This window comes from Cibotium barometz, chromosome 32 (genome assembly GCF_041138505.1).
Source record: "Cibotium barometz isolate CiBa-2024 chromosome 32, ASM4113850v1, whole genome shotgun sequence".
Taxonomy (NCBI): domain Eukaryota; kingdom Viridiplantae; phylum Streptophyta; class Polypodiopsida; order Cyatheales; family Cibotiaceae; genus Cibotium; species Cibotium barometz.
The window spans coordinates 33,581,607-33,598,556 of NC_141077.1; the positions used below are offsets into that span (position 1 = coordinate 33,581,607).

The window sequence follows — 16,950 nt, forward strand, 5'->3', positions numbered from 1 at the left end:
ATATTCAAAGGAAATAAACTCTATGATACACTGGAGCAGAAACTCCAGTTGTCTTAACACCTTCCAAGAAACCTACTTTCCCCTTCGGTGAAGCCTCACCAACTGACCGGTCCTACACTGGTGTTGCAACTGTTGAAGAAACCACCAAGAAGATTCTCCACCAAACTCCTCTGATTGTTTTGTAGATTTTTGTGCGCATACATGGCCGGAAACTAAGGTTTAGGGGACCAGGGGTATGCCCTATGGGAAACTCCCATTTTTGCGCCAAACTCAAGCATAAGCTTGGCATAATCTGGTACATCGTTTCTTGTAAACCTGGGGTGCAGCTAACTGGAGAAATAAAAAGAACTGACTCGCTGGCATGGGTATGTCCTCCATGATCATCCTTTGGCTCTCAATTAGCCTTCTTCTGAAACTGCTCCTTTATTTTTTGCAATATGCTTGGTGAAGGCACATTTGAAACATTGCCTTGCCTACTGCTTGGCTTGAAACTCTTTCGGAGAGAGTTGAGGCTTCTGACACTCCCCCATGTGAACTGCCCTTACCCTCTATGGCATTAATAGCTTCTTCATTGGAATTATCCTTGCCCTTTTTCTGTTGGTGGTGTGTTCTCCTAGGCTTGAGACATTTCTTGAGTCTTAAGGGCCATTGCTACACAAACTGCCTCTGGGAGACTCCAGGGTTTTGCACACGAATAAACACATGTACGGATGGCTTCAAGTCATCTGTGAATTTGTCCACTTGGCTCGGTGGACTTCTGGAGTCCAAGCAACATCCTTCTAAAGCGGGCTAGGTAGTCGGTTACCTCCTGTCCTTGCTTTTGAGAGAAAATCTGTGAGTGCTTCTTAAGATTGCGTCCGTTGTCCGCGGGGAAAAATTCTTTCAAGATCATCTGATGTGAGTGGTCCCAAGTGCAAATCCCATGATGCTTTTAAGAATCCTCCCACCATAACCAGGCAGACCAGTGAAAAGCTGTTTGAATAATGTGCAGCTGGAGCCAGCTACTGCCTCTAATGTGACGTCTCCCAATCCCAATCGTGACTGTGCCACCATCCATCTTCCCATGAACTTGGGAGGCTGCATCATGTCAAGTGTCTAGGCTTGCTCAATCCGGGAAATGGGACACATGCCAATCAATCTAGAGCAAGGACGGTGGCGTGCCGCGTGGGGATGGAGAATGGGAATAGGAAGAGGAATTGGAACTGGACAAAAAAGAATTCACTCATGGGAGTCATGTGAGGCACATTAGTGAGGAGCTCATCCACCAGGGTCTTCTATTCATAACCTGAATTCACTCATGGGAGTCATGTGAGGCACATTAGTGAGGAGCTCATCCGCCAATTGAAGGGCCTCCTGAGAGAAAAGATCACTCTAACTGCTTGTTCCAGGTGTAAGATGCTTGTGGCGACTAGGGTGTTAGATCTCATGACAGCTCTCACGACAATGGTCGTGGTGACTGTGATCGCCCCTAATGATAGTTCAATGATTCTGTTGTTGACATTTGCAGTGTCACATTTAGTGGCTATCTTGAGATTGGGTGAAATGGTTGCCCTTGTGCCAGCTTTCATGGTGGCTTTGCGGAGGTCTTAAACGATGCTGATGCACTCCTCCACTTCATCCACTTTGTCCTTGTGCTTCATGTTCTTCAAGTGGTAGCCATTTTTCAAGTTGAAGTTTGAAGTACCCGAAGTTTGAAGCAAAGTTCTTATTTGGCTATTATTGAGAGAAGCTTTTTGTTCTTGTGATTAGATGCACCTAAATTAACATACCTTACATTTCCAGGATTATAGGCATATGTAGTCATGGAACTAAGCATATGATGATGCATCACAAAAAGCTACTCACTTCTATCTTCAGCTTACTTTCTTAAAGATGCATACTTCCCTTTGTTGTAGCTCCCACTTTCAATGTCATTCTACTTTTTATAGCACTTATTTGTTGTATGACTTGGTTTGCCATAATAAAAGCAATCCATGCTATTTCCACTCCATAGAGTGCTATTATTGTGGCAAACCAAGTCATATTGCACTCCTTTACTATATGACTTGGTTTGCTATAATAATAGAACTCCATACTATTCACACTTTGAATTCTTTGCCATCCACTTCGGCCTCTCTAGCTTCCCTTGCCTCTAGACAACTATCTATATCTAAGGTCTAGTCAATGTCAAAGTCTTAGTGCAAGTCCCGCATGAGTTATAGTCCGTTATTTTGTGCTCATTCACTTAAAGAAATTCAAGCAAATACTCTCTTTAGAGGGGGGCGCCTTAAGTGAGTGATTGGGACCCCAAATAATGGCCAATGCCATCATCGGCTCATTTGTGGCTATGATGAAGAAGAAAGCTGTGAACTGAAAGAAGCAAAGGGTAACCTTAAATGAAAGTGAGTTTGACGTTTATGGTTTAACCTTTTTGTACTTTGGAAAACTCTAGGCTAAGAAGGACAAACCAATAGTGGGTCCCAATCGTAGAGTATCCACGTATCCTGCCTGTTTGCACTTTGGAACCTTTTCAATGGAATCCTAGCGGAAGCAAGGCTTTGATACCAAATGTAAGACTACTAGCTAGATACAAGCGTTTAATAGAGAGGAATAGCAGCGGAAGACTGCAGCCCAAATACTGGCTGGCCTCTGTCATTCCCAGTCGATGCGTATGAGCTCACAGGGCTGTTTGACCGATGTAGAATGCCTGAAGTAGGGATGGGAGGGACCTATTTATAGGGCCATCAGTCCCCTATATTTTCTGGTCAATCTACTACCCCCAACCTCAAACCTGACGGACCACATCCCGCGACCTGCTTGGCATCTATCCGCCCTGGCCACCTAGCTCTCTGCCACCTGTCCATATCTGTCTGGCACACAAATGTGGCTCCTGCTGCTTGGCCCGCTAATCCTGATCATGCAGGTGTGCCACACACATGCACGCATGTGTGCACACCAGTTTATCCAAACAAAAGAACTCAAAACTTTAAATATGCGCATTCATACACTCAATGGCACACAACCTCCACACTGCACAATGAATCAAATCCATCAAACCTTACATCCCCCAAGGCACACAAAATGCATTCGGTGCCATGACATGGAAGAGTTTATCTACCATGACATCCTAAACAACATCATAACAAGATACGGCCAGTGTCAAGTGTTTCCTACACAATGTTTTTACTCTGTTTTAACTGCAATATCGCCTTTATTTGTTCGACATTATTCAAGGCTAGCTTTCTCTATTCCTGTGATGTTATCCCTTACTCCTGGTTGGGACACTTTTTTTAAATGATTTTCAGGGACAAGTAGATGCAAAAGTAATTGTGGCTGGCCTCTCTATGACGTGCAGCCAGAAAATACACAATCAACTGGTCTGATAATGTTCCTTTTTTTTTTTTCTGCTCAAAAAAGATTCAATTCAAATCTGTGTGAGTGTTTATGTGCACGCGTGCTTCACTATCCCTCTTCTTGTTACAATCTATGTATGATTTCATGTTGTTGCTCACTGTTTATATGTATGTATATGTGCATTTATATGTAGGTGCACGTGCACGCTGGTAGGCATACATATCAAATCTGCTTGTGTGTGTGCATGCATGCATGTATATATGTATTTGAAACTCTGTGGATTCGATTAAGGGATTTTCCTTGGAGGCTCATTACCCAAGGTTTGGAACCTTGAGAAGTGGTTTTTTAGGTTTCTTTTCAATGTTTTTGGATAAATATGAGCAAGATAAAATGAAGATAATCAGCTTTATCATTTGAAGTATCAAAGGCTAGTTGAGTGGTTTTATGTACAGGTCAAGCAGGAGTTTGATTTTGTAAAATGGGATGAGGGAATTTCAAACAACACACAATTGCAAAAGAACTACATAATGCTCTTTGCATACTTGCAAGATACTCAAAGCTTTGCAGTGCATGCTAGGTGTGGATCATGTAATAGACTGGCAGCATAACCGGCCTGAGATATGGCTCTCCACTTCTCATTGCTACTAGGCAGGAATGACCACCCCTGGAGAAGTGAGTCGGATTTGTGTGTGCATGTATGTGATGGTGAATTTCAAATAAGATTCTCTGTTGAGTAGATCCTTCTGAAGTAGCAGAAACTTGAGTTCCTGCCTGAAGGCTGCTCAGTCTCCTGCCCAAGGGCCAGAATCACTGAGGAGCCTGCAGATGAGCCTGCAGATCGGGATCCCCCCTTCCTGGTCACAAACCCACACTGCTAGGCTACACATCTCTTGGCAAATCAGATTCAATTAATTTGAGAGGCATAAAATAATTAGTTAGATCTATTTATCAATATAAGGCGAATAAAATAGAAAAAGAATATATAAAAGAATGCAGTGCTGAAAGTAAAATTTACTTTGATAGGCAGGTATTTCTGCAATGCACGGGGAGACCAAGTATGTGCTGTTCTTAGACGATGATGTTAGGCTTCATCCTGGCACCATAGGAACTTTGGTGGCGTGTATAGAGGCAAATCCGAAGGTTGGTGCTTACAATGCTGCATAATAGTTACATTTTATGTTGCCTTTTTGTTTTTGTGGCAGGCTACTGATCTCTCCACTGACTTTTTTTTAATGTGCAGATATTTGTTTTGACAGGCTATCCTTTTGACATTCCATCAGGAAGCTTGGGAAGCTATTGTATGTTTGAATACCACATGGTACTTGGTGATCTCAATATGTATGTAAGGGAGTGTAGACTCCCTTGCACCCTAACCATGGGTCTCTTGTGGGCTTACTTTTCCTGTACTCTTTGTCTCTACTAAAATATTTTATTGCTCTATGTAGCCTTGCTCAATGGGCTTTGCTACTGGCGGGCGGACATTTTTTTTGTGGGGTGGATGCATGATGGTAAAATTTTGCAAGTGACGTTTATAAGCAAATGCATCATTTTTTTGTTATTTCTTTTTTTGGGTTTCTTCTCCCCCCTTTTTTGAACAAGAATGTCAATTAGAGATAGGTAATGAAGCAAATTATGAACTGCAGATGCATGCAGATGATTTTCGAAGGGACCTATATGGTATGGTGACTGGATTGCAGTATGGTGGCTACTCGGATGATATGACACTTGCTGCGGTGGCAGGCATGTCTATTCCCTCACATAAAGCTTGACCATTGCTCTTGCTTGGAAATGCCTTCACATGTTTAGTGAGACAACAATGCATGCACGATAAACATCTCGAAGGCATCCTAGTGCTGCCTTGCTGTTGATGATGTGCTTCTAGTTTTTGCTTTTTTCCAAAAATTGATGTTGACTATGCCACCTTTCTTGTTTGGTGCTTCTTGTTGGTTTTTTTTAATAAAGAAAAGATCTTCATGTAAGTATGAAAAAAGAGACATCAGGCTTTTTCGCTTGCAAATATGGGGTGGTTGGTGACTGGTTGACATGCTGCTGCAAATGTTGCGGAGCTGCAATCGAGGTGGAGAGGCACTACACATGGGACTGTCCTGCAGCTCAGCTGTGGTTTAGAAGCAGTTGACCCACCTGCTCTTCACCAACTAGATGATGGTTAACACTAGGCTTAGAGCAGCATTGGATATGGCTTATTGATATGCTGGGGTCAGCACGTGCCCAGTGGATTTGTAGTGGACGATGATCAGCAGTATCATTGCCTCACAGGCCAACTCACAGCAATTATCTTGGGTCCCAAACTGCCTCTTAGGAAATCTCTCTGGGATCAGTTTTAGGGCCCAGGCTGTCCAGGAGTGTCAACAAGCAGCTGCGAACTGCTCCCAGGAGATCTTAATGAATCTTCTGGGAGCAGATTTAGGGTGACTCTATGGCTGTCCACGAGTGTCAATAAGCAGTCAACCTCTACATTTGGGAAAGGATCTTTTTCATCAGCATCCTGCCACAACTCCTGGGTAATTTTTTTCTTCTATGCACTGCCCTTGTTTTAATAAGCCTCCAGGAGCAAGCAACTATAGAAATAGCGAGAATTCAGCCCATGCTTGGTGGTCAACAACGGAAAAGGCAGGTTAAATAAAGCCTCAGGAACATGTAACTTTGCCTGGTTGCTGTGGTGGAAGTTATGTGATTCTGTGTCTTGTGAAATGACGTTGTCTGCATTTTTTTTTTCAAAATTTGTGTACATGCTCGTGCTCGTATTTTTCTTCGTGTACAACAGGAGCCAATAAGAGAATAATCAGTTCTCCTCCAGTGGCGATCTTTTTCCATCCTCTTGCCAAAAATATCACCTTCTCGCAGTAAGGAAGCACTTGTTTGCAATAATGTATGAATTTGCCTCACTAAAGTGAAGGAGCCAATAAACTGCTTGTGTTTTGTGTAATGTTATTGGAATACAGGTACTGGAACTATTTGAGGAAGCAAACATTTGTCTTAGAGTCGTACAACACACATGTGAATTGGTTGATGAACCGGGCTTTGTTCTATTCACACTGCTGGTTATCATGGAGCTTTGTTCTGCCCTTTGTGATGTCGGCAGTGCAGTTGTTATCCCTCTTCAGATTCTTTATTGGCAGTGCTTACCTGGAGAAAGACTTGAGTACTACTGGTTTGTATAACTTGGGGTGTTTTTCCTTTTAAATTTTCATTACTTGAAAATATGGGATGATGGGATCCTAAGCATTGACCAAGCCTTAGGCATTGAATCCCTGCAACCATTCTACTGTTGCTTTTGGGGCATTAAGTTATTGGGATATCAGACGGGCTATTTAGTGTGCTTACAGATCACACCCCCTTCTGTGAACATTGGGATCATGGCTGCCCAGCCTCTAGGCCAGGGGATCTTCCAAGCCTGGTGGCGGTGGGTGGGGGATTTTTAAAGGCCCTTAGCCATGATAGTCAACCAAAAGAAGTCAATGTGAATGTTGCATACAGAGAGATAATGGAGGATAATAGGTGGGCAGGCAGATCACTTGAATTTGTAAACCTGCTCCAAACACCCGAATGAGATTATAAATTACCACATACACTTCTGCAGTGGTTCATACCTTGTAAAACTTTCAATTTCTCATGATTGTGCAGGTTCCCTCTTCGCATGCAGTCACCTTCTTTGCGTTATAATGGAGATGTCTGCTCTCTGGAATCTTTCAAGAGTGGAGATAGATTTATGCAATTCTTTGTCACCAGAGCAGGATCCATTCTCTATCCATTCCTTTAACTGGTTTCTTGTAAGTAGAGAAATGCATTCTTTTTCATGGAAATGAAATGCTTACCCCTCTTGAGAAAGCCTATATGTTTAATACCTGCGGGTATTGGGTGGCTTTGCAGGTCTTTTGGGCTCTTATTGTTGATAACTTTTTGTACCCCCTGTCAGCTGTATACTCTCACTGTACTCAGTCAATTGATTGGGCCGGTGTGCAATACCATCTCCGTAATGGGAAGATCTACAAGGTAAGAACTCCAAAAGAATTGGTCGAGTTGTTATAGTCAAGGGAAAGAGGGGTGTTTATAGATGATTTCGTTTATGGACTTTCTTTTAAGAACTGATGAGTGAAAGAAAGAGTTGTTTCATTGGATTTCAAGGCCATGTGATGGGAAGAAGGAAATTTCAGTTACTTTCACAAATGCATGGCTAGGCCCTAAGTTTTACAATTAGGTTGACATTGAGAGGTTGTAGGGTAGCCACCAAGGGTGCCCATATTGGTTGACCATCTCTGGGCATCACACCGTAACACCGTAGCACCGTAACACTCTAACACTGCCACAGTGGGTTAACCCAGAGGAACCATCCAGAAGCAGCGGTGCACGCAACGGCATTGAAGGCACCACTCTGACACTCCAATGGGCATCTCCCAGAGATAGGAGATTCTACCAAAGGCCACTGCTCCCAGGACATCTTCCAAAGATAGAGGATGCCATCGACTCGACCTCAGGCATATATGGTCCCTCGACTCATCCTAAAGGACATCCTTCATCCCTCACCCATCATCCTGAAGGACATCCTGCATGCTTCATCCCTCATACCACTTTGTAGCCTGTGTTCTGCAGTCACTTGTCATCAACTTGAGCTGTGTGTCGTCCTCTTCACTGTGACCTTTGCTGAGTGTGCATGTACAGTGAAGGACATGCAATAGTGTTCTTGGCGTAGTGCAAGTATTTTGTTGCTCTTGCAATCTTGTCTCTTGTGTGGTGTTCCGCTCCATAGTGTCTAGTGTGTCATGCTGTGAGCATCGAGGATTTCGAACATACTGTCCAGAGAAGAGCCACCACTTAGTGTGTGAGGCAACCAACCTTGCTATACAAGTACACTAAAATTTGGCACACGGTGGGACTTTTGAAACTTGGAGTCCTATTAGCTCACCCTTATCTTTGTATCCTCTCTGTATGCCCGATACACGCTCCTATGGTAGTCGAGTCAGCCCATCTAAGAGTCCTCTCTCAATACGCGGCTATAGTCGGAAGAGGTTCAACTACGTACCACCTAGGGATTCCCTTCCACCTCTCCCTATGCAAGCCAACCTTGGTAATCCCACTCTTGGCAATAATGCTGCAGGCCAAGCCAACCCTCGCGGTCCAGTAAATCCTCCTGGTGCAGAACCCCTTTCCACGGTGCTGGGTTGAGTCAATGTCAAGCTTCCAACCTTCAAAGGATCATCCACCGAGGATGTGGATGACCACATCCGGCAGTTCATCTCCATATACAAGAGACGTGGCCTTGAGTGGAAGAATGTCTTCTTGGTACTCTTTCCATCCACTCTACAAGGCTCTACAAATAAGTGGTTCGGTTAATTTCCAACCGACCACTTTGCAGAGTGGACCACTCTGGAGAACACCTTCCTCCGCACCTTCCGTCATGGTAACTATGAGGACCGCATTCTCCAAGAGCTGGGGAAGCTACAACTGCTACCAGAGGAGAGGGTGTTGGAACTCATGACACGGACCAGTCACCATAGTGCTGGTGGCTGCTTACCGACTTACCCTGGTGCGTCGGTGGGTGATATAGGCCTTGCCCAGGTCCACCCAATAGAATATTCAAGAGTCGGCCCTCACCAACTACACTGTTGGAATTCCAGGACTAGCCTCTCAACTTGAAAATGCATGACTCATGTTTGTGTGCAATGTGGGCTCTGTACATCCAACCGTGACACCACTGGATGACCCGGTGGCTCAGTTGAAACGGGAACTCGAGGCACTCAAAGTGAGCCAGAAATCTCTGAGCGAGGAAAGTACCCTGCTCCAACTCAAAAGGGAGATAATTGAAGACTCAGCAAGAAGCCAAGAAGAGCTTGTGGTGTGCTATATGCCAGTCACTTGGACACACCGTTCAAGAATGTCCAAAAAGAAGGTACTACTCCTTTTGTAAAAAAGGAGGACATGAAGACAAAGATTACTAGTACCTAAGGGTTTCCGTCAACTTCATCAGCAACAAACTCCTCACCTCGCCTCCGCAGCCCCCAACCTAGCCGATAATGCTACAACTGCTCTTAACATTCCACAAACCTTTCACACTGTTACACCTCCTCCTTGCCAACCCACTTCTCAGGTGATCTACCTTCCACCACTCATTCCTAATCCTCCTACACCAGCCAGCATGGCAACAACTCCCATGAACTGTCCTACTGGTATCCTCCAAACACCCCCCCCCCCCCCCCCCCCCCCCCCCCCCCGCAGGCCCGCAATGGTCTTGTCCTCTACTACAGATGCGGACAATATGGTCATTACCAAAGGCAATGACCCCTTTTCCAGAATCCAAGGATCACTATATCCGGGATTGTCCAAAGCAAAGGGCGTCCACTTCCTCCGACTTCACATTTCCAGGCCCGACCACCAACTTAGTCTCTGTAGGACATCCTCTATCCACTTGCTCCCCTTTCTCTTCCACCCTTGGTGTGTCCATCATGCCCACATCACCCACTCATGAGGATCCACTATCCGCCATAGTGGTCACATGATCACAAAGGAGGGCCATGCCTAAAAAGCAACAAGGGGATGAGCCCGATGATAACACTCTTCCACTCCCCTGCACAGTCATAGATTAGTCCTTTTTGTAAGCCTTCAAGGACCTCCACAACCAACGCTCCATGTCAAACAAACCACGTACCCCCTCCCTCCCACATTCCAAACCACAGCTTAACAGCTTTCTTCGTGGAGGATCTACTAAAGGAAAATACAATGACAGTGAACCCCACCACTAGAATTAGTTGTTGTACCATTGAGTTGCGCCAATAGTGCTCTGAGACATTGTTGGACACGGGGGCTAATTGGGAGAAGATCAATGAGGTGTATGGTGGGTTTCCACTCCCCTTAGGTGTTGCCGATGAGACAAGTTTCATAGAAACCTTTTTTTTAACAATTATTTCACATCTTGTCATTACTATGGGGTAATTTTTCTAGACCTTATAACTTATATACAAATCACATATTTTTTCATTTTTCTCCTTGTTATTTATCATACACATCACTATGTTCTCCCTACATCTATGTATATATATGTACATTAAGTATTTTCATTTATATTGTTGGGTGTTTTTTTTTCCCCAGAAAAGATCCTTTCATTAGTTATAAAAAAAACGCCCACTGGGCTACAAAACCCTCTCCTGCTCATAAGAAAGCAAAGCAGAGATCCAATCAAGGCAGCTAGGGAGACTCTCCCTAGGTGCAAAAAAGTACAAATAACTGAGAGGCTATATCATACAATAGGAGGGGAGAAAATCCAAACAGGTGGCCTGTAGTGCCAGCGGGGGGTACCCGCGTGTAGAGTATAGAAAGGGCCGCTGTGCCAAGTGGTGTGGAAGGCCTGGCGCCGCAAGATCGCTCGATCCGAGTCGCCCCGGATGCGGTCATACTGTCCTCGCAGGGTGTGAATCAACTCCTGCCAGATAGCCCGAACAGTCTCTGCTGGTGGCTCCAGTCTCCCCTCAAAGGCCCTGAAACAACGGGCTCTCGAGGTGAACCATATGGTGAGGCTGCTGAGGAGCTCCCATCATAAATCCCTCTCCTGTGTCCAGCCGGCAGACGAGAAATCCGGTGAAGGAACAAGGCGAGGCTGGCCCCTAATGAATCTGATGGCTTGGCTGTCCTGCTCCGTCTCGTATTGTATCCCAGAGCTGGCCCTGACGAAGTCGACCAAACAGCAGCTCCCCACGTATACATGCCCTCTGGAGAGAGGGGGGCCAAGATGCGCAACATCCTCAGCCAAATATGCTGCGCCTGTGGACACTCCCATAGGCAATGTCTCTGTGTCTTCAATGGGTGGCCGCATCGGACGCAGGCCGGCGAAAGGCCACTGTAGACAAGCCAGGTGCCAACTGCAGAGCCCCTGTGGGCAACCAGCCACTGGAAAGCCGAGATCCTGCGTGCCTGTCGGCTAGCCCAAAGCTTGGTCCAAAAATCCTCCAGGAACTCCTGTGAGAGTCCCTGTAGCCGCCAATGCTCTGATGCAGCAGGAGAGACCATCCTCCTCGCAGTCAAAATATGCCTCCCCAACCGAACAGTGTACTGGAAAAAGGTGATCTCTGTCTCTGGCCCGCTCCTCATCACAAGTGGGAGGTCTCTGAGAAAGCCCCGGTCTCAGCAGCTCCCAAGCTCGCGGGATGCTCAAGGCAAATCTGTCCTCCCATCCTCTACTGAGGCCTGTCCTCCTCATCTCTATGAAGATCCACCGTATCTTTGGTGCCCAAGTGCCTCCTGTTGGGGGAGCTCTAGCCTGCAGTCGCCGCTGAAAAAGAAGCTCCTTCCAAGGCTCAGCGCCTGGCAGCAGCCCCCGAACAATAAGCTTCCCCAACAAGGCTCTACTTTGATCAGCTGGATCTATAATGCCCAAGCCATCCTGGGCCAGCGGAAGAGTAATAACTGCCCAAGCAACCTTAGCCCGGGCCGGCTGACCATCCCGCCCAGACCAAAGAAAGTTCCTGATCAGCCTCTGTACACCTGGCTGATGCAAGAGCTCGAGAAGATCCAGCAAGACGTGATGTACCACAGTCACTAAAAGCACCTGATTTGTCACCACCACCCTCCCAGCCAAGGACAGCCGAGCTGTACTCCAATATAAAAGCTTCTTTTGAATGCTCAGAAGAAGCGGGGCGATCTGCTGCTCAGGTGACAAATCAAGTCCAATCTGGCATCCCAGATACCGCACTGCTGTGCCAGGAGAAATCCATCTAAAACCCGGGTCTGGGCTCCATGCCGGAGCGGGAGCGCTACTGATCCAAAAAGCCACTGTCTTGCGCCAATTGATCAATGCTCCCGAAGCCACACCAAAAACCTGTAGCGACTGCTCTGCCCTCTATAGATTGGCCTCCTGGCCATCAGAAACAATCCCGTGTCATCAGCAAACTCAGAATCGAGCAGGTCCTCACCCCGGACTGGAAGCTGGAGTCCTCTCAAACCAACCTCCTCTGCTGTCAGATACATGCTCATAGCCCTTGCAAAGAAAAGAAAAAGGAACGGGGCGAGAGGGCATCCCTGACGACGGACTGATCTGGTCAACTCAAAACTCGGCCCCCGTCCTCAAGCCATCAACACCTGGCTACGAGCTGTGGAATATAGAGCCGCCACTCCTCGAATCTAGTCTGGCTCAAAACCCAGGCGAAGCATAGTGCCCTCTAGAAAACCCCAATCGACTCTATCGTATGCCTTCTCAAAATCGAGAAGCATCACGACCAAGTCCTCACCGAGAAATCTAGCTCGGGCCGTCGCCTCCCAGAAGGTGAAAATGTTGTCAAGGATACTGCGCTCCTTGACGAATCCTGTCTGGGTAGCATGAATCAACTCCCCAAGGAAGGGCTGGATCCTCAAACTCAAGGCCTTTGCTAGGACCTTGTAGACAGTATTGAGGATCGTAATAGCCTTCCAATGCCGAATATCATCTGACACTCCCTCCCCCTTGGGGATAAGAAAGATCAAGCCCTCTGAAAAACTCTGTGGCATCACCCCAGTGTCCAAAACATACTGAAAGCCCCTGCGGAGGCCTAGCCCCAAAAGGTCCCAATAGCGCATAAAAAAGGCAGGCGTCAATCCGTCCTCCCCAGGGCAACTATGACGCGGAAGGACCCTCAAAGCCTCAACAAGCTCATCCTCTGAAAGGGGCTCACCCAAAACTGTGCGCATACGATCTGTGACCCTCCTCTGCACATGGGCCCACACAGTCTGTCTGCAAGCATCACGTGCCTCCGTGGCTGGCTCCGCTGAAAGCAGGTCTCTATAGAACTCAGTGGCAATAGCTCTAATCTCCCCGGGCTCAGTGGCTACGGATCCGTCTTGCCTCTCTTGAGTTGGCGTACTCTTGCTCGAGCATGGCGGGGTCCGGTGATCTCAAAGAACTCCCCCGTCACTCTATCACCAAGCTGCGTCCACTGAGAGGCCTGGCGATGATAGTAGAACTCATGTCTCTGCTCCTCTTGCTCTCTAACCTCCTGGCGTGCGTGGCTCAGTTGGGACGCCACCCACTCACATGTAGGCAGCTGCTCCTGAAGACGTTGGAGCGAAGCAAGGCTATGTCTCAAGCGACGCTCCCGCTCTCGTGTCTCTCCCAGCCGTGTCAAGGCTGTAGCGTGCAAAAAAGAGCTGAGCTCGATGAGTCCCTGGGCACACTGGCCTGCTGCATCCAGGTCAGAGCTTTGGCTATCATGCCATATCCTCTCAATGTCCTGAGAGAGACTAGGATCAGTAAGTAACCTCTCTGGGATCTTCAACTGCAAGCTGGTCTCCCGTGTCCTCTCCTCAAGTGTCAAAATAACTGGCGCATGGTCTGAAAAAGAGGTGCCAGCGAGAATGCCAACGGAGCCACCACGCTCCCCGAACCTATCGCGCCCACATAGAAGCGATCAATCCGTGATAGATTAGTCCCTCCCTGTCGGCGATCCGACCGAGAAAAAACTAAGACTGTCCTGAGAACGGGAGAAAGCCTCATGCTGCCATGCATCAGTGATCCGCAGTGTCATACAAAATTGCTCCCAAGCTGCAAGCTCCATGCCGTGCACTGTAACATGACTGCCTCCCACCCTATTGGCCGGGTCCTCAAGCATGTTGAAGTCTCCCGCGACACACCAATGTGCGGCCTCTGGCAATGCATCTGTGACAAGGGTCCAGAACTCTGCTTTGGCACTAGCATGGTTGGGCGCATAGACATTGAGCACACCAAAGTGCTCATCGTGCATCCTCAAAATAACATACTGCGCTCTACCAGGCACAATGACCCCGCGATCCACAATGGCCTGCCGCCATACATCCGCAATGACCATACATACTCCTCCCTGCCCACCCAAGGGGCCAAAACCTGCAGACCAAAATGTGTCCCATCTACCAGGCATCACCGAACCATATCTCCGAATCTTGCTCTCACTCAAATGGTGCTCCTGCATCATCAGAATATCAATACTGCCCCCAACCAGGCATCTCTGAAGCTCCTGCCTCAAGCAACCACGATAACGTACATAGTGTGCGCCGCCAAGGCCCTGTACATTCCATGAGATGATCCTCATGGGTGACCTGCCGAGGTGGAGGCTGTCTCAGCCATACGGCGGGCCTTCGCAAGCGGCTTGGATGGAGAGTAATCCCCATCCGAGCGGCTACGAATCTGCCCACCCGGTGTGCTGCAAGAATCTCGGACCAGGCGCCAATGGCTGTGTCCCATAGCGACTGCCTCCCGCTCGGAGAGAGAAACCTCATGTATGCAGACATAGCCAGGGTCTCGTGCTAGGTCTGCCACTATGCGAACCACCAAATGTCGATTCCCGGAGGCATCCGCACTCCCAGTATCAAAGAAATGTGCCAACTCCCAGAGTCGGCCTATCACGTCTGTCATCTCCAAATCACTCACATGGTGAGAAAACTCAACTGCCTGAGTCTTCAAGATACTAAGAGCGAGATCCAGAGTCCACTCCCGGTCGCTAGTGCCGCAGAGAGGGATGGAGAAGGCCACCGCTGAATCAAGTGCCTCCTCCCCTCGGGCCGGAGGTATCACCACATGAACTCTGATGGGTGCTGGCTCATGGGGGCCCTCCGCTCCAAAAAGGCGTGTGAAGGAGTAGTCGAAAGCCTCCGTGCGCTGTCTAGTGTCGAGACTACTCAGCCGATTGCGGATAGAGGATATCCGTGAAGCACGAATCGGCATGGTAGGTCTCCTCTGCGGTGCTCGAGCAAGGTCGGTGCTCAGTGCCCGCCGGACTGCAGGTGAGCGCCAGGGTACTGCCAGTGCCTCTCGGGGAGCTGAGGCGAGCGGAGGGGGAGGAGGGGGGGGAGAAGGGGGTGGGGAAGGAGCCGTTGAAAAAGCGGGAGCGGGAACGGGAGGAGGCGAAGGTGGAAGCGAGGCATGAGGGGGGGACGGGGGAGGGGGGGTGGGGGCGAAGGGGGGGTGCTGGCATCGCCTGACCCTCAGTCTGCGCTGGGTCTCCTCCTGGAGGGGAGCAAAGCTGTTCCTCACTGGAACCCAGTGATGCTGAGGCTGTGACTGCTGCTGCGTCGGTCTCTGGGCATGCTGCTGTGGTTGTCTCCCTCTACGGCGCCCCTGTCCAGGCTGCCAATCTGAGGTCTCTGTGGGCTGAGCAGGTGTCTCGGAGGCTGCCTGCCTAGCCGCATCTGTGGGCGAGCCATTGGGAGTCTGCTGCTGCGGTGAAGGTCGGGGTCTCCTGCGAGGGCAGGCCTTGGCCAGGTGGCCGACCTGCCTGCATATAAAACACTGGTTCGGGAGCCCCGAAAACTCCACTCTCTGATCGATCCATCCCCCCCCCCCCTATCCTAGGTAACTGAATGACCTTCAGAAGGGAGGAGATGTCAGGAACCAAAACTCTAACCGAAGGCAGGCCAGCTGCTCTAGCCACCACTAAGCTGCTGTGGGGCCAGTCTCAAGCACCGAGCCCACCAATGATCCTATCCTAGAAAGGAGTGGAAGGTACTCGCGGCGAAGTCCAGGAAAGCAAACTGTAACTGGAATAGGCGCTCTCCTTGCTCGGCCGCTGCTGGGTCGAAGCCATGCTGCCAAGGTCTGAAGAAGGCGTGAGCGCCCCTGATGTCAAGGGGACTCATGGCTAGGACCTGGGCCACGCTCTGGGCTGTGTCGAACTCAATCTGGTAGTGTCCGCGGCCTAGTAATTGAACGTCCAGGATCTTGCCTACATCTGCAAGAAGGCGGGCCTGGAGAAGATCCCGGATCTCCCCTCTGCTGGGGCGAGTGCCAACTATACGGCAGATGGTGGAATGTGCCTGGAGGCGTTCCACCTCTGCGGCGAGGCTCGCTTCCTCTTCTGGCGAAAGAGAAAGCCTGATGGGGGTATCCTCAGGGGCGGGCGAGGGGGTTGCGGAAGAGTCCCTCTGAGGTGGGGCGGGAGGAACCTCCATCAGAGTCTGAAGCTGAGTCGAGGGCGAAGCGAAAAACGGAGGGTCCTGCAAGAACCAAGCTGCACGAAAAAGCGGAGCGGGGAGGGGAAGAGGGGGAAGGGCGGAAGACAAAGGGAGAGGGGTGGAAGACAGAGGGGGAGGGGGCGGAAGACAGAGGGGGGCGGAAAAAAACAGCATTCATGAATAACTCTTGACAAACCAAGTACACACGCCAATCAAAATGAAGTCAAGAAAGAGTGAGAGACATACCTTAGTTATTGATATGCATTATTATGTAGTGAGTGAATAAGTCAATATTTTTCAATATCATAATATTATTAGGAGGTGCATGCATATCTTGCTTAAGATGGATACAGGGGAGTGCTCACATGCTTTTATAACTGGGAACTACTTTGACCTTTCATTAAAGTGCTAAGTCCATATATCATAAGTAATTCACGTGCCTTATTCTTTTGTGGTGAGTAACTAAGGAAGCATCTTCCAAATAAAGAATGCAAAAATGAAGGGGTCCTCTTCTAGGGGTGCGGCAGATTCTGAGACTGTACAATATTGTTTATGGGGATGCAGCAGTGCATAGTAGATTTGGGGTTCTGTAGCCCAACTTATGGACAAATTGAGTGGACGAGCCATGCATGTGACTTGGGGGGCAGTTGCTTGGCTCTCTCAGTTCGGTCCGCAGCTTTTTTATGAGGGCAGTGGTACAGATTCTGCTATTTT

General features: G+C 48.4%; 1 protein-coding gene across 14 annotated transcripts in view; it reads left to right on the top strand.

Annotated features, from left to right (window-relative positions):
• Positions 1 to 16,950, top strand: part of LOC147620109 (Nucleotide-diphospho-sugar transferases superfamily protein) — a 76,149-nt gene that overhangs the window by 39,050 nt on the left and 20,149 nt on the right. For 11 of the 14 annotated variants that reach the window (XM_086772292.1, XM_086772283.1, XM_086772286.1 and 8 more), the window contains 9 exons: positions 3,285 to 3,356; positions 4,357 to 4,473; positions 4,574 to 4,651; positions 4,779 to 4,841; positions 4,977 to 5,073; positions 6,119 to 6,197; positions 6,297 to 6,505; positions 6,979 to 7,124; positions 7,225 to 7,347. In XM_086772292.1, coding sequence (XP_086628418.1) covers positions 3,285 to 3,356; positions 4,357 to 4,473; positions 4,574 to 4,651; positions 4,779 to 4,841; positions 4,977 to 5,073; positions 6,119 to 6,197; positions 6,297 to 6,505; positions 6,979 to 7,124; positions 7,225 to 7,347 — 984 coding nt within the window. The remainder of the gene's footprint in view (positions 1 to 3,284; positions 3,357 to 4,356; positions 4,474 to 4,573; positions 4,652 to 4,778; positions 4,842 to 4,976; positions 5,074 to 6,118; positions 6,198 to 6,296; positions 6,506 to 6,978; positions 7,125 to 7,224; positions 7,348 to 16,950) is intronic. The other 3 variants (XM_086772288.1, XM_086772289.1, XM_086772287.1) reach the window with 2 other exon arrangements.